The sequence below is a fragment of the Salvelinus fontinalis genome, chromosome 11 (assembly GCF_029448725.1).
Source record: "Salvelinus fontinalis isolate EN_2023a chromosome 11, ASM2944872v1, whole genome shotgun sequence".
Taxonomy (NCBI): Eukaryota; Metazoa; Chordata; class Actinopteri; order Salmoniformes; family Salmonidae; genus Salvelinus; species Salvelinus fontinalis.
The window spans coordinates 42,488,374-42,509,678 of NC_074675.1; the positions used below are offsets into that span (position 1 = coordinate 42,488,374).

The 21,305-nt window shown below is 43.9% G+C and overlaps 1 protein-coding gene across 6 annotated transcripts in view; it reads right to left on the bottom strand.

The window, feature by feature from the left end:
- The window catches only part of LOC129865742 (Kv channel-interacting protein 4-like), a 259,212-nt gene that overhangs the window by 53,500 nt on the left and 184,407 nt on the right, over positions 1–21,305 (bottom strand). The window contains exon 1 of one of the 6 annotated variants that reach the window (XM_055938731.1): positions 10,721–10,897. The exons of 4 other annotated variants lie outside the window; for them this stretch is intronic. In XM_055938731.1, coding sequence (XP_055794706.1) covers positions 10,721–10,832 — 112 coding nt within the window. In that variant the 5' untranslated portion in view covers positions 10,833–10,897. Of the gene's footprint in view, positions 1–10,720; positions 10,904–21,305 lie in introns of those variants that run through there. One more of the 6 variants, XM_055938730.1, reaches the window with a different exon arrangement.

Here is a 21,305-nt window from a genome sequence, read left to right on the forward strand (position 1 = left end):
AGACAATTACCCACAAACCAATGAGAGCCTATGGCTACCCTAAATAAGGCTCCCAATCAGAGACAACCGAAATCAGCTGTCTCTAATTGGGAACTCATTCAGGTAACCATAGACTCTCCTAGATAACTAACCAACATAGACAACGCTAGACATATACACTCAACACAAAACCATCTACTACACCCCATAACCCCTTTACCAAATAAACACCCAAAACCAACAAAACATAAACATTACCCATGTCACACCCTGACCTAACTAAAATAATAAAGAAAACAAAGAATAATAAGGCCAGGGCGTGACACAACCACTGTGTGACATACATGGTCAGCCTGCTTTCCTTGGCATTATAGAGATATATTCCTGTTTTCTCCTACTGCTCTGAAACAAAGATCATTTAACATCCTACGACTTGAAAATCTGCCTTCATCTCATCACTGTTCGTCACTCTCCCCCTGTCAGAATTGATTATCTGGGAAACGTTTATCAGTACTGATCATCACGGTTGCTGACCGTTTCGGTAAGTTTCCATCCCACGCCCTTCTCAGTGATGAGGGCTATAGACACTTTAGGGGACCATTGGTCAGATCGCCCCAGGAAAGGTTGTGTCAATCACTCTAGCAATGTTTACAGGCATTTCTAAAATAGTGGGTGAAAATAGGGTAATTGTTGCAGTCGATTTTTATCCTGTTCACGATATTGAATAAGGATCTTGTTATAAAGAGGGAGAGTCTTTGGCCTGTTTTTGTTTTGAAAAAAAGCAATATCCTTCTCTTTACTCCGTTAAAGTATTACCTTGCACGTAACAGATGTCATGAGTGTTTCCTCTTACAGAAAAGTAGGGACTTTATGGTGGTAGTAAAAAACAACATTTCTCCTTTATTTAACGTGAAATATGCAGAAATTGAGGCACCATTTTCTGATAAAAAAAGTATAATTGGTTGTGTAATTTCTGTTTATGTGATAAAACAAACAGTAATTGTGTAGAGAATCATTGTACCAAATAAACCGCAGAGAAATATATTTTCCATAACCAAAAGTAATGCATTTTCAGCTGTTTGAAGATGGTGTTCAAAACCGAATCTTAAGAATGGGAAGCATAGAAATAGCTCACATAGAACAGATCTACAGCTTTTTAGACTTGCTTTAAACGAGAATGACAGCATTAAAGAAAGTGTCAAGACACAACCAATTTTCCCAGACAAGCCAGGTAGTCCCTTGACACTTTAATGAACATTTGCCAAGATGTAAAAAATGTATTTTTAATTGACTTTGTCTTGGGAGGAGGGAGAGGATTTGATGCGAGTTATTATTTTGTTACAGTCCAATATTTTTTGTCAGAGGAGTCAACATACTACAACTATGTGGCACAATAAAAAAAGTACTACTTATGGCCAGTGTTGTAGTCGAGTCACTAAACCATATCCGAGTCGAATCCCAAGTCCCCTGTGCTCGAGTCCGAGTTGGTCACGAGTCCCTTTGGCTATGCGATATACACCGTCATAGTATGGATGAAGCCTAGGTTGGAGTGGGAAGCTAAAATCCTGAGTAGATCTAGCTTGTTTCGTAGTATACCCCTCAGGTCCAAGTGCTCAAGTCTGAGTCACCGTGACTGGGTCTGAGGTTAAGTTGAATGTGGTTCCAGGCTTTTCTTATTTTCCTTCTGTTCCATATTTGAGATTGTGCCACACTGCATCATCTGCTGAAAACCTTTGAAGAGCAAAACAAATGATCCAGGGTTCTTTAGACATATTTGGTATTTTGGTTACTGGTGTTTAGTTGCTCGCTCGTATTGTCGGCTTGACGGCTCGATGCTTGGCTGTTGCTAAATTCACACCTCTATTGATTTGGCTCGGATTTGGTCAAAGAAACCTGCCCAGCAACAACTAGTGGCTGGCTGATGGTAAGATTTTCATGTGAGCATTGAAGTAGCACAAATATTTTCCTCATGGCACAATGGTCATAATTGCGTGTAAAATGCAATAGCCTATGAAACAAATAAGTAATACACACACACATAAGTAATACACACACACACATATTTAATTTTAATATAATGTTCAATAGTTGTCAAATGTCAAATCAGTAATAATGTTGAAGGGGATGAATGGTCTCTAGACAGAATTGGCTATTAAATAAATTGTAACAGTCTTTCAGCTACTTTATTTTGGTTGATATTGATATTGATATATATTGATACTACTGATATTTGTGTAGGTTTTTTATTTTAAAGTGAAAAGTAAAGGGAGACTTGTCAGAACCTGGTTATTGGATATAGGGGGGAAATTGGGAGGGTAAAGCGAGAAGACAAATGCAAAGACAGCCTACTTTTCTATACTCAAGGGGAGAGAGAGACAAATAGCTACAGTGGCTTATGAAAGCATTTTTCCTATTTTGTTGGCTTACAACCTGGAATTAAAATAGATTTTTTTGGGGGGGTTGTATCCCTTGATTTACACAACATGCCTACCACTTTGAAGATGCAAAATATTTTGAATTGTGAAACTAACAAGAAATAAGACAAAAAACAGAAAACGTTGAGCGTGCATAGCTATTCACCCCCCACAAAGTCAATACTTTGTAGAGCCACATATGCAGCAATTACAGCTGCAAGTCTCTTGGAGTATGTCTCTATAAGCTTGGCACATCTAGCCACTGGGACTTTTGCTCATTCTTCAAGGCAAAACTGCTCCAGCTCCTTCAAGTTGGATGGGTTCTGCTGAGGTACAGCAATCTTTAAGTCATACCAATTGGATTGAGGCCATGCCAAGACATTTAAATGTTTCCCCTTAAACTACTCGAGTGTTGCTTTAGCAGTATGCTTAGGATCATTGTCCTGCTGGAAGGTGAACCTCCGTCCCAGCTTAAATCTCTGGAAGACAAACAGGTTTCCCTCAAGAATTTCCCTGTATTTAGCACGATCCATCATTCCTTCAATTCTGACCAGTTTCAGAGGGCAGCTCATGACTGGAGGGCAGCTCCTGACTGGCTGGCGGCTCTGGCGGATCCTGACTGGCTGGCGGTTCTGGCGGCTCCTGACTGGCTGGCGGCTCTGGCGGCTCCTGACTGACGGACGGCTCTAGCGGCTCCTGACTGACGGACGGCTCTGACGGCTCGGGACAGACGGGAGGCTCTGACGGCTCGGGACAGACGGGAGGCTCTGACGGCTCGGGACAGACGGGCGTCTCTGACGGCTCGGGACAGACGGGCGGCTCTGACGGCTCGGGACAGACGGGCGGCTCTGACGGCTCGGGACAGACGGGCGGCTCTGACGGCTCGGGACAGACGGGCGGCTCTGACGGCTCGGGACAGACGGGCGGCTCTGACGGCTCGGGACAGACGGGCGGCTCTGACGGCTCGGGACAGACGGGCGGCTCTGACGGCTCGGGACAGACGGGCGGCTCTGACGGCTCGGGACAGACGGGCGGCTCTGACGGCTCGGGACAGACGGGCGGCTCTGACGGCTCGGGACAGACGGGCGGCTCTGACGGCTCGGGACAGACGGGCGGCTCTGACGGCGCTGGGCAGGCGGATGGCTCAGACGGCGCTGGGCAGACGGATGGCTCAGATGGCGCTGGGCAGACGGATGGCTCAGATGGCGCTGGGCAGACGGATGGCTCAGACGGCGCTGGGCAGGCAGGCAGCTCAGATGGCGCTGGGAAGGCAGGCAGCTCAGACGGCGCTGGGCAGGCAGGCAGCTCAGACGGCGCTGGGCAGGCAGGCAGCTCAGATGGCGCTGGGCAGGCAGGCAGCTCAGGCGGCGCTGGGCAGGCAGGCAGCTCAGGCGGCGCTGGGCAGGCAGGCAGCTTAGGCGGCGCTGGGCAAACGGCCGACTCTGACCTGCTGAGGCGCACAGTAAGCCTGGTGCGTGGTGCCGGCACTGGTGGTACCGGACTGGAGACACGCACCTCAGGGCGAGTGCGGGGAGAAGGAACAGTGCGTACAGGGCTCTGGAGCCGCACAGGAGGCTTGGTGCGTGGTGCAGGAACTGGAGGTACTGGGCTGGAGACACGCACCACAGGGAGAGTGCATGGAGGAGGAACAGGGCTCTGGAGACGCACTGAAAGCCTGGTGCGTGGTGTAGGCACTGGTGGTACTGGGCTGGGGCGGGAAGGTGGCGCCGGATATACCGGACCATGCAGGCGTACTGGCTCCCTTGAGCACCGAGCCTGCCCAACCTTACCTGGTTGAATGCTCCCCGTAGCCCGACCAGTGCGGGGAGGTGGAATAACCCGCACTGGACTGTGTTGGCGAACCGGGGACACCATGCGTAAGGCTGGTGCCATGTATGCCGGCCCGAGGAGACACACGGGAGACCAGACGCGTTGAGCCGGCTTCATGGCACCTGGCTCAATGCTCACTCTAGCCCAGCCGATATGTGGAGCTGGAATGTACCGCAGCGGGCTAAGCACACGTACAGGAGACACAGTGCGCTCTTCCGCATAACACGGTGTCTGCCCGTACTCCCGCTCTCCACGGTAAGCATGGGATGTGAGTGCAGGTTTCCTACCTGACTTCGCCACACTACCCTTTAGCCCCCTCCCCCCCAATACATTTTTGGGATTTCTTCTCGGGCTTCCAGCCACGCTTCCGTGCTGCCTCCTCATACCACCGCTCCTGGGCTTTCGCTCCCTCCATCTCTTCACGAGAGCGGCGATATTCTCCAATGTGAGCCCAGTGTCCTTTTCCCTCCAGAATTTCCTCCCATGTCCAGGAGTCCTGTGTAGTGGGCCGCTGCTGCTGCCCGTAGCCACGCTGCTTGGTCCGAGTTTGGTGGGTGGTTCTGTAACGGCAGCCTTCAGACGAAGAGGAGGTGTAGCAGGGATCGGACCAAGACGCAGCGTATTCCGTGTTCAACATATTTAATGACAGACGAAACAGACGAAAACGTGAACACTTACAAAATAACAACTGTGGCGAAACCGATACAGTCCTTTCTGGTGCAGACAAAACACAGAGACAGGAAACAACCACCCACAAAATCCCAACACAAAACAAGCCACCTATATATGATTCTCAATCAAGGACAACGATTGACAGCTGCCTCTGATTGAGAACATATTAGGCCGAACACAGAAACAGACAAACTAGACACACAACATAGAATGCCCACCCAGCTCACGTCCTGACCAACACTAAAACAAGCAAAACACATAAGCACTATGGTCAGGACGTGACAGTAACTGAGTCAGGTTTGGAGGCCTCCTTGCTCGCACACACTTTTTCAGTTCTGCCCACACATTTTCTATAGGTTTGAGGTCAGGGCTTTGTGATGGCCACTCCAATACCTTGACTTTGTTGTCCTTAAGCTATTTTGCCACAACTTTGGAAGTATGCTTGGGGTCATTGTCCATTTGGAAGACCCATTTGTGACCAAGCTTTAACTTCATGACTGATGTCTTGAGATGTTGCTTCAATATATTCACATAATTTTCTTTCCTCATGATGCCATCTATTTAGTGAAGTGCACTAGTCCCTCCTGCAGCAAAGCACCCCCATAACATGATGCTGCCACCCCCGTACTGCACGGTTGGGATGGCGTTCATCGGCCTGCAAGCCTCCCCCTTTTTCCTCCAAACATAACAATGGTCATTTTGGCCTAAAAGTTATATTTTTGTTTCATCAGACCAGAGGACATTTCTCCAAAAAGTACGATATTTGTCTCCATGTGCAGTTGCAAACCATAGTCTGGCTTTTTTATGGCGGTTTTAGAGCAGTGGCTTCTTCCTTGCTGAGCGGCCTTTCAGGTTATGTCGATATAGGACTTGTTTTACTGTGGATATAGATATTTTTGTCCCTGTTTCCTCCAGCATCTTCACAAGGTCCTTCGCTGTTGTTCTGGGATTGATTTGCACTTTTCGCACCAAAGTACATTCATCTCTAGGTGACAGAATGTGTCTCCTTCCTGAGCGGTATGACGGCTGCGTGGTCCCATGGTGTTTATACTTGCGTACTGTTGTTTGTACAGATGAACGTGGTACCTTCAGGCGTTTGGAAATTGCTCCGAAGGATGAACCAGACTTGTGGAGGGCTAAAAAAAAGAATCTGAGGTCTTGGCTGATTTCTTTTGATTTTCTCATGATGTCAAGCAAAGAGGCGCTGAGTTTGAAGGGAGGCCATGAAATACATCCATTGGTACACGTCCAATTGACTCAAATGATGTCAATTAGCCTATCAAAAGCTTCTAAAGCCATGACATAATTTTCTAGAATTTTTCAAGCTGTTTAAAGGCACAGTCAACTTAGTGTATGTAAACTTCTGACCCACTGGAATTATGATACTGTGAATTATAAGTGAAATAATCTGTCTGTAAACAATTGTTGGAAAAATGACTAGTGTCATGCACAAAGTAGATGCACTTGTGTCATGCCAAAACTTTAGTTTGTTAACAAGAAATTTGTGGAGTGGTTGAAAAACGAGTTTTAATGACTCCAAACTAAGTGTATGTAAACCTCCGACTTCAACTGTAGTTTCAGAATTACCCTTAATAAATGTATTCTCAGTGGCGGGCTACTGTCATACACACCACAACATCAAACTGTCAAAAACAGGGAGTACAAGTAACTCTAACTGCAAGTCTAAAACTGTTAAATTGAAAACAAAGGGCAAGCTAACCAACTAGTGAACTCTGCTGAAAGCCCAAGGCCAGGCAGCATCTCTGCCACAGACCTCTTTCAGAACCCAGCCTCCAAAACCAACTGCAGAGAGAACATGCACAGTTTTACGTAAGAAACGAAAGGCTAGCAAATAAATACAAATGTCGAGAAGCCATGTTTATTTCTTTCTGTCGTGACCCTCAGAACGCTGAATGACAATGATATGAGTAAGACTGTCATTCAGTCTGCAGACTAAAGGTCCTTGTGATTGATGGGATTAGATGTTGGCTCCAGATACACTGTCAAACTACTACTGGCAGAGTGTAAAAAAAGCCATAAATGTGAATCCTAGCTAAATTAGGTTTATCCACTCTTCAGACATTGTAGACATTGTATGTTGGGAAATTCTACCCAACCAGAAACATATGGTCTAACATGTGTGTGTGTGTGTGTGTTTATACAGTGGGGAGAACAAGTATTTGATACACTGCCGATTTTGCGGGTTTTCCTACTTACAAAGCATGTAGAGGTCTGTAATTTGTATCATAGGTACACTTCAACTGTGAGAGACGGAATCTAAAACAAAAATCCAGAAAATCACATTGTATGATTTTTAAGTAATTCATTTGCATTTTAATTGCATGACATAAGTATTTGATCACCTATATTATTATTTATTTATTTTTATGAATCCTCATTTATCCTGGTACTATGTTAATTGAAAACCAATTTGCATGTGTTACTGTGTCGCTGAGATAGATTGCCTGTAAATCTATTGTCCCTGAGGCAAAGCAAATGACAACAGAGACGCAACTTTCTATGAGAAACACCTTCAAGAACACTATTAGAAGTCACTCTGTCAGCCAAATGAGAGACAAGAGAAAGGCCATGTGAGATGGTTATCTGCTAAAACACTCCATGTTCTCTACCCTAATTGCTGACACAGGGTTTTAAATTGACGGTGTTCTGCTCTCATGTAAAAACTAACAAAGGTCTGTGTCACCAGGGCCAAGAAATATTTATCTTCCCCTGACATACTGGTACTGTCTGTACCTGGGAGGCCTTGATCAGCACTATGCACTAATGGGTGGGAGTGTGTGTGTGTGTGTGTGTGTGTGTGTGTGTGTGTGTGTGTGTGTGTGTGTGTGTGTGTGTGTGTGTGTGTGTGTGTGTGTGTGTGTGTGTGTGTACAGGTCTGGGTCATCATGACCACAGCAGTCTGATTCTCAGAAGTCCTGGAGAACCAGCAGGAGGATAGGGGTTAAGTGTCAGCAGCCAATCAGTCAGATAGTAGGTAGAGGGGCTCTCACTGACTGATTACAGCTCAGGCTTTCAATTACCTATCCTATCCACACAAGAAGAAGAAAAAGTACACCTTATGGAACAGCGGGGACTGTGAAGCAACACAAACATAGGCACAGACACCTGCATACAAACACATGATAAGATACGCACTGTAAACACACGTACACACATGGATTTTGGGCTGTAGATATGTGGTAGTAGAGTAGGGGCCTGAGATCACACTCTTAATGTGTTGTGAAATCTGTCGTGAATGCTTTGTAATGTTTAAAAAATGGTATAACTGCGTTAATTTAGCTGGACCACAGAAAGAGTAGCTGCTACCTTGGCTGCAGCTAATGGGGATCCATAATAAATACAAATACAAGGGTGTAGTGGGTCTTAAAGTCAGTCTCAGACAGTGCAGACAAACTGTTAAAAGCCCAGTGCAGTCAAAAACGTGATTTTCCGAACTATGAGGTTGGAATAATACTACGAAATTGTGAAAATGAGAATGCCCTTTTTGTGTAAGAGCTATTTGAAAAGGCTGGCTGAAATTTCAGCCTGTTTTGGTGGGATGGATGGAGCTTTGGCCTGCCTGGTGACATCTCCAGGCGGTAAATTGGAGAGTTCCAAACCTCTCTGCCAATAACAACTAATTGTCAGGTTTCCCGTCTCCACTCAACCACCCCAGACAGTCCTAGCTAAATTGTTGCTTGAGAAATTGCTCATATCTAAGAAGCTATTTTTGTTTAGTTTTGACCATTTAATTGAAAACAATCACAGGAAGGTACTTCACTGTTACCCAGAAATGGTTTGATATTGAGATAAAAACAGCTGCATTGGACCTTTAACCGCAGCATCTGACAGCCCTATTCCCTTTGACCACAAAACATTGGCTTTCATTTCTGCTCCTTTCCGATGATGGCCGATGTTCATCGACACCTAGCAGGTGATCTACTGTGCCGAAGTTCCTTAAGCTGTGTCTCATCCTTTAAGAGAACACAGTTTAGCCAACTAAACACTTTTTTGGTTACTACATGATTCCATATGTGTTATTTTGTAGTTTTTATGTTTTTACTATTATTCTATAATGTAGAAAATAGTAAAAAAAAAAATAAAGAAAAACCCTTGAATGAGTAGGAGTGTCCAAACTTTTAACTGGTACTCTATATTAGTGTTTTGTAGATCAGTGACAAAAAAATGACAATTAAATCCATTTTAAATCACACTTTATAACACAACAAAATGTGGAAAAAAGTCAAGGGGTGTGATTACTTTTGGTAAATATATTTCAGGATGTTGTGTATCCCTGGAAAAAAATCAGAATTCATGTAAACATTACATAACTTGTCCAAATAAAGTGGTCTCTTGGCACAACTTACACAGTGTATGGGGTAAGTTGTGCAAGGTCTGTTGAGGGGCCTACACATTTCTGTACTGAATGAAATATTACCACTAACTATCTTTATTTCCCAAACAAAATTCAACACAATCACAATTGCCTTTTTAATCACTCTAAGCATATTTTAACCCAGGCGTTTACACCTAACAGACCCCTTGCACTTTTTAAAAACACTTTTAACATAGGCCAGGCCCTGTTGATACCTTATATCCCAGCAATAATGCCTTCAATTACACTCAACTTGCCTTTGGCTAAACTTACCCCATAACCATTTGCTCAATTTACCCAAAGGCAAACATTTGTACTATATTAGCCCACACAGCTACAAGGATGCACTTTCATGCTAGGTTTAGGACCTCATATTGAAGTGTAGAGACCACAACTGATATATAAAACCATCTTAAAAGTATCTACTTTGGTTTAGATACAAGCATCATAAAACCTCTAACACAATACATTCATTTGGTTTCTTCCTTCACAGACTCCATGAAATGATGACCTCTTCCTAAATATTTGGTTAAATTATACATTTTGTGTATGGTTTCTTAGAAACAAGGGGTGGCTCAACTAACCCTTTGGCTCAACTTACCCCACTCCCCCCTACTCTAGGACTAGAGATGAGAAACACTGGTTTAAGAAACCTAAAATGCTGAACGACTTAAATTAAAGTGGCACAAATCTAACTTGGCCTGTAGGCCAATATAAAGCACAATTGGCAATTATTTAATGGGGCCCCGTGTGGCTCAGTTGGTAGAGCATGGCGCTTGCAACGCCAGGGTTGTGGGTTCAATTCCCACAGGGGGCCAGTACAAAAAAAAAAAAAAAGTATGAATGTATGTACTTGTAAGTCGCTCTGGATAAGAGCGTCTGCTAAATGACTTAAATGTAAATGTAAATTTAATGTCTCTCAGTTGCCTAAGCCTCCAGCACCCATATCTTCCCCAGCTACCTTTGATGCAGTGTCGCTTAACGCTCCCTTCATGTACGCCTCCTAGCTCATCTTTCTGAGTTCTCGATCCCTCAGTCACTTCCCGAAACTCCTCAATTAACACAGTAGTTGACCCCTTCTCTCTCTCTCTCTGTGCTGTATTGCCATTCCTGTTCTTATATTGGCTGGCAACACCAGTCTCAGTTTCACAAACTGCTCTCTAAGACACAACTCCAAATTCAAGCCTTATTTGCAAGAAAGGAGCGGCAATGTTTCCAAAGCAATATACTACAAATACAGTACAAAACATGTTACATATAGGAACTTATCCAAGCAAATTACAAGAGAGTATAATCAAGTTAGGAGAACCACCAATGGACAGATCACTCTTGCATATACTACAATTCCATCTCACCCAAACTATTCCCAGCCCCTCGCTCTCTCTTCGCTCTCCATCTCTCAGTCTCGCTCTCCTTTCTATCTCTGTTTCTGTTCATCACTGTCTCTTACCCTCGGAGAAGTTGATGAGTCCCAGCAGATGCAGCAGCTTGAGCGAGGCACACACCAGCACCACGATTCCCACCGCCTGCAGCCCCTCAGTCTCCCACAACACGTTCAGCATGCCTCCACCATGCCCAGACCAAGCAGCCCCAGCTCCGGCCCCCGACCCAGCCTCCTCGCGCTCGGGATCTGCGCCCCCTTTGCTCCAGTTCCCCCGCGCCCTCTCCACCTCCGTCGCGCGCTCCCACCCCACCTCCGTCGCGCCTACCCACACGCCTGCTCACTCCCCAAATGGGATGGAAGCTGAACGGTAGATGAGGAGAAGACGTCTGCCTTAGAGTCCCAGAAAGTCTGCTGGAGGCATACAGGAAATGTCCCACAGAGTTGCTAAGAAGTAAGAGAATAGTGTAAGGGTGCCAAAAACATAACGTGGCTCCTGAAGTGTTTAAAGTGTGCCTTTTTCTCTTTCACTCTTTATCTATGTATCTCTCTCTGTCAAGGGAGAGTGTGTGTGTATGTGAGCGCTACGGATGAGGAGAGAATTAACTATGTTCCCTCTGACAGTAGCGCTCTCTGAGACGGGAAAGAGGCAGAGGAGGGAATAAAAGAGCGAGAGGGAGGGAGGTAGAGAGAGGAGCTGTGGTTGTTAAAACGGCCAGCTTCAGTCCAAACGGCCAGCTTCAGTCAGCTGATTCTAGCCATCCTTTATGGTTAGTTCTAGTCGGGCAGCTTAGCCTCCTATTCAGAGGTCCCCCACTTTTGTTAGTGTCTTATTGGTCAAGGTCACGCCAAATACTTATAACCACATCTCCTTCAACCACATCAGTTGCCTTGATTCCCAGGACTTCAGTTTCAGTTAGTCTATGACCCCAGCACGGTGTGTGGTCAGAAACGTGCTTTCCCCATCCTGAGGAGCACTTCCACAGTTTGCCCTCCTGCTGTACTTTTCCTCCTGTGGACTGAATCCCCGTACATGTATGTCTGATGTTTAATTGTGCGTGCATCTAAACGACCATTGTGCGTTACACATCTAAACGACCACATAGTTTATGTCAGTTCTCACTGGACATGATTCTCAGTTATCTGAACCATGAGTGGTCAGATGTGTGTGTGAATGTGGACATATTCTTCAATTAAACTCCCCTTAACCTGGACATCCGCCTCATCCTCATCCTTGTTGTAACCGTACATTCTGTAGTAGTTGCTACGGGTCTTAAGCTAGCACCTAAAGTTTCTTATTACATTTATGGTCATTTGATTCTCTACCACCCTACCCTTATTTTTCAGTGGTACTAAAGGATTCGGTCTCACACGTCACACACTGCGTACGTACACTGAGTGTACAAAACATTAGGAACACCTGCTCTTTCCATGACATAGACTGACCAGGTGAAAGCTATGATCCCTTATTGATGCCACTTATTAAATCCATTTCAATCAGTGTAGATGAAGGGGCAGAGACCGATTTAAAGAAGGATTTTTAAGACTTGAGATATGGATTGTGTATGTGTGCCTTTCAGAAGGTGAATGGGCAAGACAAAAGATGTAAGTGCCTGTGAACGGGGTATGGTAGTAGGTGCCAGGCACACTGGTTTAGGTGTGTCAAGAACTGCAACGCTGCTGGGTTTTTCACGCTTAACAGTTCCCTGTGTGTATGAAGAATGGTCCATCACCCAAAGGACATCCAGCCAACTTGACACAACTGTGGGAATCATTAGAGTCAACATGGGCCAGCATCCCTGTGGAACGCTTTTGACACCTTGTAGAGTCCATGCCCCGACGAAATGAGGCTGCTCTGAGGGCAAAGTGGATTGCATATCAATATTAGGGAGGTGTTCCTAATGCTTTCTACACTGAGTGTAAATATTAAATTACCCCAAATGGGACAATCAACAAACTAGGTCAATCTGCAATGGACACTAGGCTAGTGAGTCATATGAACACATAGTACAGTTTGCTGGCATTATTGCATGAAGAAAAGTAGGCAACATTCTGTGAGTAGTGGTTTAAATTGGGTTAGAGCACAACTATTGGCTACTGGGAGAGTTGTATATTTACATAAATACTAGGGCCGGGACGAAATCAGTACCGCGATACTCGTCTGTATCGTGACAAGGAAACAAAACAAAGTGGATGTAACTTCTTTAGGAAAACAGCCCTAATGTTGGAAACAAACATCATGATGTTGTCATCCAGAGTCACATGGATTTATTTTCCAAGCTATAGCACAGAAACACGCTGTGTTTACATTTTTGCCATGAAAAAATATTGTCGATGCCGTTATTGTCCCGGGCCTAATAAATACACTGTTTCCCATGGGAGCACGAATTGATCACATCACGTGGTAATAATGAGAAACAGTCCATTTGAAAGGGCGATGGAAAGCTACAGGGACAACAACACCACAGATTAACATAGTCAATTAGGAAAGTGGAAACTTCAATCTATATACTAATAGCAGCTTCCATTTCGGTGCCTAATTGTAACATAAAGCTAGAATCCTTAGTTGCGACATACATTTTGGGACTTATAAAGGAATGACGTAACTTATAAATGCCACGTGAGCTTAGTTCAACTGTCGTACCCATCAGAACACACAATATAAACTTGTTCAACGCCAATGTTTATAAACAATGTAAACGTTAACTAACACTGTATAGTATCAACACATGGTTTAAACTCTAATGTTGATCTCCTGGATGGTCAGTTCTTGCATCTATAGCTTTGTCTATGAATTTAAAATTGGATACATTTCTCCAGGCCCATCCCACAGCTTTTTTTACCAAAACAGAGACGGGGTATCACTTTGTTACCACACGGCAAGCGGTACCGTAGAGCCAAGTCTAGGTCCAAAAGGCTTCCAGCTTCTACCCCCCAAGCCATAAGACTCCTGAACAGCTAATCAAATGGCTACCCAGACTATTTGCATTGCCCCACCCCCCTCTTCTACGCTGCTGCTACTCTGTTTATTATCTATGCATAGTCACTTTAACTATACCTACACGTACATATTACCTCAATTACCTCGACTAACCGATGCCCCCGCACATTGACTATGTACCCGGTACCCTCTGTATATAGACTCGCTACTGTTATTTTTACCGCTGCTCTTTAATTATTTACTTTTTTTATTATCTATTTTTTACTCGACACTTATTTTTCTTAAAACGGCATTGTTTGTTAAGGCCGTGTAAGTTAACATTTCACTGTAAGGTATGTTGTATTCGGCGCATGTGACAAATAACATTTGATTATAAATTAAGGACTCCAGCTTTAATGGTTTAAGCCCCTGTCTAACTGAACTGTAGCTTGGAAGGAGACTTCATTTGAATCTGAAACCTGTGCCAAAAGCATAAAAAGCTAATTGATTACCCTATCATATTAAATGGGACTGAGGGAAGGGGTGTGCATTAACTCGGGAAGCTAAAAGCCAGTGATCATACCACCACCTACTGGGCTGCTAAAGAACTGTTCATACCACCACCTACTGGGCTGCTAAAGAACTGTTCATACCACCACCTACTGGGCTGCTAAAGAACTGTTCATACCACCACCTACTGGGCTGCTAAAGAACTGTTCATAACACCACCGACTGGTTTATGAATTCTTCTGAGCTGTTCTCCATCCACCCACTGAACCATCCTTTCAATGAACAGTTCAGTCACACGAAGGTAAAAAAAATAAGTGGATAACAGCTTGACTGATAACACCTTTGTTACATCTAGTACTGTAAATCCCCCATAAAGAAACATCGATACCCATTTTAATTTACATTTTGCTCAAGGTTACACAGCTCTTACACGTAATGTAAATTCAAGGACAAATGAAAACAATATTTTCATCTTCTCCTCGCATGAATAATTTAGCATAGTGCAAAAAATACAAATTCACCAACATACTGTATTTAATGAAAACGGCCTCTGGTCTTGTGATAGTTTATTGGTAAGTGTCTCATTCACAGTGCTATGTCACTAAATATCACTCTAAAAGGCCCCTGGGAGTAAAGGATCTCAAAGATCAGATGTGTGTTATTGCAGGAGAGATACTAAGGACATATGAAGGGTAATCTGTGTTTCAGGTGTAAAAAGCAGTATGTAGCTCGCAATCAAAGTTCAACATAGCTGGGTTCTCACTGGAGATGGGAATGGTGTGTTTTTTTATTGACGGCAAAATTTCAAGCTAACATCAACGAGAACAAAGTAAAAGCAATATTGCACTGCAAATTGAATAGTAGATTACAAGTCTACAGAATGATGCACATCCTCCTTTCAAATAATTTGATAGGGTAAGACCAACATTTTAGTTTTCCAAACAACCACCAAAACAATGATTGTTTTTGTAGTAGCGTAACATCCAACGTCTTAACCTCCGGCCACTAGAGGGCTCCACCAAAGCTGAAGGAGAAGACAACCAGGATAAAGTCACCAGATGAGATAATGTGTGTATTACGAGTCTGCAACATAAGCTGCATGTGCATAGCCATCTGCAATTACCTAAAAATGTTGGTGTATGTAGACCTACGCATATAATCGCACACCCGCGATAGACTGATATAGCCTACACCAACATCACCAAACTCACACCTCTGATGTCAGCACATGAAGTCTGACAGCACATCAGTAAAGGTAGAATCATATAATCCCACAGTACAATAGAGGAGTGAGTCATTCAGTCACCAGCACACACCTCTAGTCGCCCATGGTGTCAATTCACTGAAACGCTGGGGAGAGACAGATTTCTTCAAGATCTTCTCAGTGGAGGTTACAGCCCCAGAATGGAGATAGATGGATGGTGAATAAAACATGGAGCCAATGGACCAATCAACCTCTCCAGTGCATATGGATGCTGTAACCGTAGCGATTAATAATTGAAGACATGAGGGCAGACAGACACCAATGGGAAGAGAGAGAAAGTGTTCTCCATACATCATAGTTACAGATGAACATAAAATAGATACTGTATGTTTGATTGATTGTTTTTCCAAAGGAAGGCATGATCAACTGACAGAACAGGCAATTTGTGTGAATCTGTGTGGGAATAGAATCAAACAGTGAAAGTCCCCATATAGTTCCCATTTTCCGACAACATCTGTCTGCCAACGTGTCCAGAGGTGCCAGTGTCAGAAAATGTCATTCGGCCGCATCGAGGAATCAGTCTCCTCGCATCGAGGAATCAGTCCCCATTCCGAGACTGATTCCTTATCATGGAGCACGATGTGCCACTGACAAACCCAAAGCTTTTGTTTCTCTGTCTTACATAGCAGGCCAGGCAGGCTGAGAGAAAGATTTTTGGAACAGATTACATATTTTCTCTCTCATGGCTTTGTCTCGCTGCCCTCCAGCCTGCCATATTCGCTGGGGGGGGGTGTTATCACCAGGAGTCTGGAGGCCAGGCCATGGAGGAAGAGGAAGAAGTCAAAGTCCACTACATCAACAGTGTGTGTCTGTCTGGAAGCTGTAGCTCCTTTTGCACAGGCAATAGCAACGACAGAATCATTAAGTAGCATCATGGAAAGCCAGCAATCGATGAATAAGCACCATACCCCAGTGGGATTGTCTTTGTCAATGGGCAAATGTCTTTGCAGTAGAACTTTTACGTTTAGAGTAACTGAGGTTTTAATGGCAAAACTCATGACAAAGATGATTCCAGAATGATAAATCACACACATGAACACCACTGGGGAGAAATTAATTACATTTTCTGTTGTTGAACACTGCTGTTGTAACCCCATTCCTTGTTTATTAGTTTCCCACCATGCATGCCTAGCTACTAGCCAGGTAGCCCAGAGTAGACATTGAGCTGCCGTGAATCTACAAGACCAAGAGGAGACAGGAGCCATCCTCAATCAAAACGATGACGATCGGCGGACACGCAAAAACTAGTCCATCTGCGTGTTCTCAGATTAGCGAAAACCTGAAGCGGTCTGCTCAGGCATGCAATACGGCTTTGGTGTTTACGTTGTTTTTTGGGAGCAAATGAACCCATCATATTTACAGAGGCATCGCCTGTGAAGGGGATGGCAATTAGAAGCTATGAACCGAGGCAACCCGTAGTGGAGCTGCATTCACAATGAATGGTGGAGGGACTCTTACGATGCAGAGACATTTCTTAGTGGCCTCTTTGGATCTTGCAGACACACGCGCAGACACACAAAGGAGAATGTCACATACACACAAGTAAACATCTACAGATGCCGCATGCCTACATCAAAAGGACACGAGACCCCTTAGGTTTGACAATAGGCTTATCGCTCACTCTAATGGGCTACATATGCCTCCTTAATTTTTATTGCCATCAAGCCCCAGGGCTTTTTGTGAGAATTGTTCATCTCAAACGAGTGACAGTGATTTATTTTCACAACACCCAAGTTGCCAGGGTGCCCTGGGCTTGCTGCATGCCATCACACGTTAGTGCTCAACTCCCTTCATGCCATCTTAGCCATATTTTATATATGTGTATCAATACAAAATGAACACATAGCCTGCTAGAGCTAAAGTGATAGCATGCATCACATACTGGTATGATATTAATTGGACCATTTACACAGTGAGTTGCTATTGGCTGTTAACCCTCATGGCTCTATTGACAGATACGGGTGGACAATGGGTCCAATCAGTTGTACACTCAATTGCTGCCGGCTGGACAGGCAGTGAATGGCCAGTCAATGGCATTGTCTGCAGGTGGACAGTCACACAAAAGCCAGGGGTTTGAAGTCAGGACAGCATGCTGCTGCAGATAACCTTGACCACTGTGCCATCCGTCTTAGCCTGGGTGTTAACATGTTCCAAAAGCCTTACTGTGGACATCCTGCATGGAAGACAGAGGGCAAGCTCTTCACATGAAGGACTAGCTTTGTCCTTCTGATTTACAGTATAGGCTAGGCTACCGTCCTTCAATGGCAAGGTACCACAAAAAAGGTTGCTGAAGAATATGAGGTTGCTGAAAAACAGCGCGGAAAGTGGACATAGCGAGTGAGCGCCCGCTACCGTCTGTCCAAACACGGGATTTTGGTGGGCAAATCCTGAAATCCCTTCAGGCAATTATCGCTTGAAGGGTTCATGAACATGGCGAAGAAATAGGAAAGGTAAAATGTGTGTCATCTGTGTTCAATCTAAGTGTCCTTGGTTCAAGTCAGGGGTAGAGTCAGAAGCAAAGAAAGGTTGTCAATGCTCATGGTTTGTCCTATTGACCAACTGTCAATTTAGAGGTCTGGTCTCTAAAAAGGTCAAAGCGTCTATTTTCTGCTGATGACAAGCAAATAGCCTACCAAGAGCCTTTAGAAAAAGACGACGTACAGTGATGGAGGAGAGCGCCACAAAAGTCAAATTGATCAGTTCAAGCGCCACAAACATTTGACAATTATGTACGGTTTCCAAAGCTTTTCCTCCAATCACAACGGGTGAGTAAGACTGTCTGATGACTGACTCAACACAGTACAACTCAAACGAAACGGGTCAATGGCGGCATGCACTCTGACCCGTTATCCCACCATCCTTCTCAGTCAAAAGCAGGCAGCATGGTTCTGAGCGTAGCTTCAGGTGCTTTCTAAAATCTCTGATTGCATTATTGGGGTGCTAAGACACAGATCTATTCAAATGGAAGCTGAATGATTCAAGATTTTTTTTAAAATAGGGAATTGGGATTTTCTCCTTTTCTTTTTTGTGTAATTTCATTATAGCTGGGAATTGCCAGGGACCTCACAAGACGATATTAACACAATACTTAGGTGCCGCTACAATATGTATTGCGATTCGATGTTCCAAACATATTCCTCACCATATGTCTGCTGCAGAGGGACAATAGAGAGCCATGAGAAAACCAGTTTTGATCAGTCACGGAAATAAAAGTGCTGAAAACAAACTGGCTCCCAATTTAAAAAGAAGATGGAGAACAAGCTACGAAGGAAAATTACTGGAATGTTGGTGCAGGTACAGCTAACTAGCGCAAAAATAATATTGTGATATTATCGAAATACCCTGATATGTAACTATCGATCTCTCCCCATCACTAATAGTAATGTATTATGGATCTGTTTGCTGAGAATGTCGAGGAAGAAAATATCCACTGGTTGTGTTGATGATGTTGATCACTGTAAAACTCTTCAGAGTCTCCAGGGGTTTTTGTGGTTAAGATCTAAATGGCTAGCTGCTTTCAAGAAGGCATGCATAACGGTCGGGTGCGAATGGCTGGGTAATGCTGTGCAGATGTCTAACATGGATATGATGCACACGCCAAGAAGTGTCTACAAACGGTGGGTATTACGTCCAGCCCAGGGATGGGCAGATCATTGATTTCATCATCTCCAAAAACATTTAGGCCTACCTACTGTAGGTAGGTAGGCCTAAATGGTAGGCCAATATAAAGTATCCGTACTTTAATTACCGGTCATATTGTAATCAATCCGATCAGATTATTGTATCTAAATGGGTTGAATCGAGAATTAATATCAGAAGTAAACATGAACCTTCATTCTTGTATCATTTCATATCCCAATGGATGCAGCAATCCCCAAAGGGAATATATCTATATCTATATATACAGTATATATATATATATACACTTTTTTTTACCCATTTTCTCCCCAATTTCGTAATATACAATTGGCAGTTACAGTCTTGTCCCATCGCTGCAACTCCCCTACGGACTTGGGAGAGGCGAAAGTCGAGAGCCATGCATCCTCCGAAACAAGCATCTTAACACGGAAGCCAGAGGTAACACCGTCCAATTGGCGACCAAAGTCACCCGGCCTACCACAAGAACTCGCTAGAGCGCAATGGGACAAGGAAATCCCGGCCGGCCAAACCCTCCCCTGACTCGGACGACGATGAGCCAATTGTGCACCACCTCATTGGGCTCCCGGTCACGGCCGGCTGTGACACAGCCTGGGACTGTAGCGACACCGCAAGCACTGCGATGCCTTAGACCGCTTGCAGTCTTTGGGAGGCCCTTATCTGTTTGGTTTTAATAATGTTCTACCACTATATATTTCCTCCTCGTATAATTCAGTTAATTGTGTGGAGAAATCCTATGTCGTAAAGCGGTCGATGCCGGCAGAGTGTTATCAGGGGCCATCTGTGCCGATTTGCAAAATGGATCAGATATCTTCGGCAGCAGACAAGCGGGGAAAAACAGATCACATTGAGTATCTTGTTGAGCGTCCAAGAGAAATACACAGTGACTACACAATGACTACACAGTGACTACACAGTGACTACACAGTGACTACACAATGACTGTCTGTAGATAATAAAAAACTAAGGCGATAGCTCCTATAGAAGTTAGAAGTTAGATGACTGATTTCCGACTGGCGCGCAGGGAAATAAATTTAAAAAACACTCAAACTCAAAAGTCATTTTAAAGCACATTCATCAATAAACATTGTGCTAAAGCTAGGGTTCACCGCTGAAGAGGATGGACATTTTGCAGATAGTTCTTGTGATGGTAAAAGTGTTGAAATTACACATTCAACACAAATTTTTGGGGGAAAGGGAGTTGAAAACATGAAACTAATGACAACAGCCAGAGGTGAAGCACTTAGCTGCATACAACATGCTGTGCATGTCATCTGCTACATACCAGCATACACCACACATTGTCAACATTGGGAGAGCCAATGGTTACTAAGTCAATAAATTACCCCCTCCTGATCATTAATCATCATGTAAACAACAGATCCGTAAATTACTGTATGTTGTTATTGCTTATGACAAGATACACGGACATGGTTTGTTAGTACTATCTCTGACATATCTCTGGCTTTTTAAGTGGTGATGGCAAAATTATGAGCACAAGCAAGAAGGCAAATGAAATATTTAAACAAACCCTAGTTTGCAGGAATGTGAAGAAGACAGGATTAATGATTTTAAAGATGTGAGAGAGTAGGAGGCAATATATATCTTTCAAAGTCCGGTATGGCCTATGACCTGTTCTAAAAGGGTTATTTTAAATCTGGAGCCGACTCCATTAAACAAAGCCATTAAAAGTCAGCTTCAAAAGCCAGTTTGACTTGTTGTAAAGGATGACTTTGCAGAGACTTACTACTTCTGGAAAATATCTCAAGGAGAAATTCAAAAGCTCTATGTACGGTTTGAAATGCAGGAGCTCAAAGTGAAAGTTTAGATCGGTTCTTTTACATTGTCCTTTTTTTAACTTGGTCCAATTTGGGATAGAGGCAATTATCTTTATTATCAGCCGAGGGGCAATCAAATTGCGTAGTCTGGCCCATAGCCTAACTGTGCACACACACACCAGGTGAGTATGTTGTCTATCAAATAGTCTCTGCTCTAACTTCTCTGATACAGAATGGTTTTCCTTGTGGCGGGACATTGATATTATTTTGTAAAAAAAAAAGAAAATCACTAACAGAGACTCCCATCTCTATTAAAAAGGTGTATGTAAACAACATTAAACAAATTACACGAGTGCATACGAAAGTAGAACATCCCATTAACTTAATGTGGCTCCCACTTGCACCGTGATGAATGATCCTGTATAACTACATGTCTGTGGAAAGACTGCCTAGTCAGGCATAATTCAATGTAGCGCTCCCTTTAGTGGCAATACGCCTGCCACTCCACGTCTGATATTCCAAGAC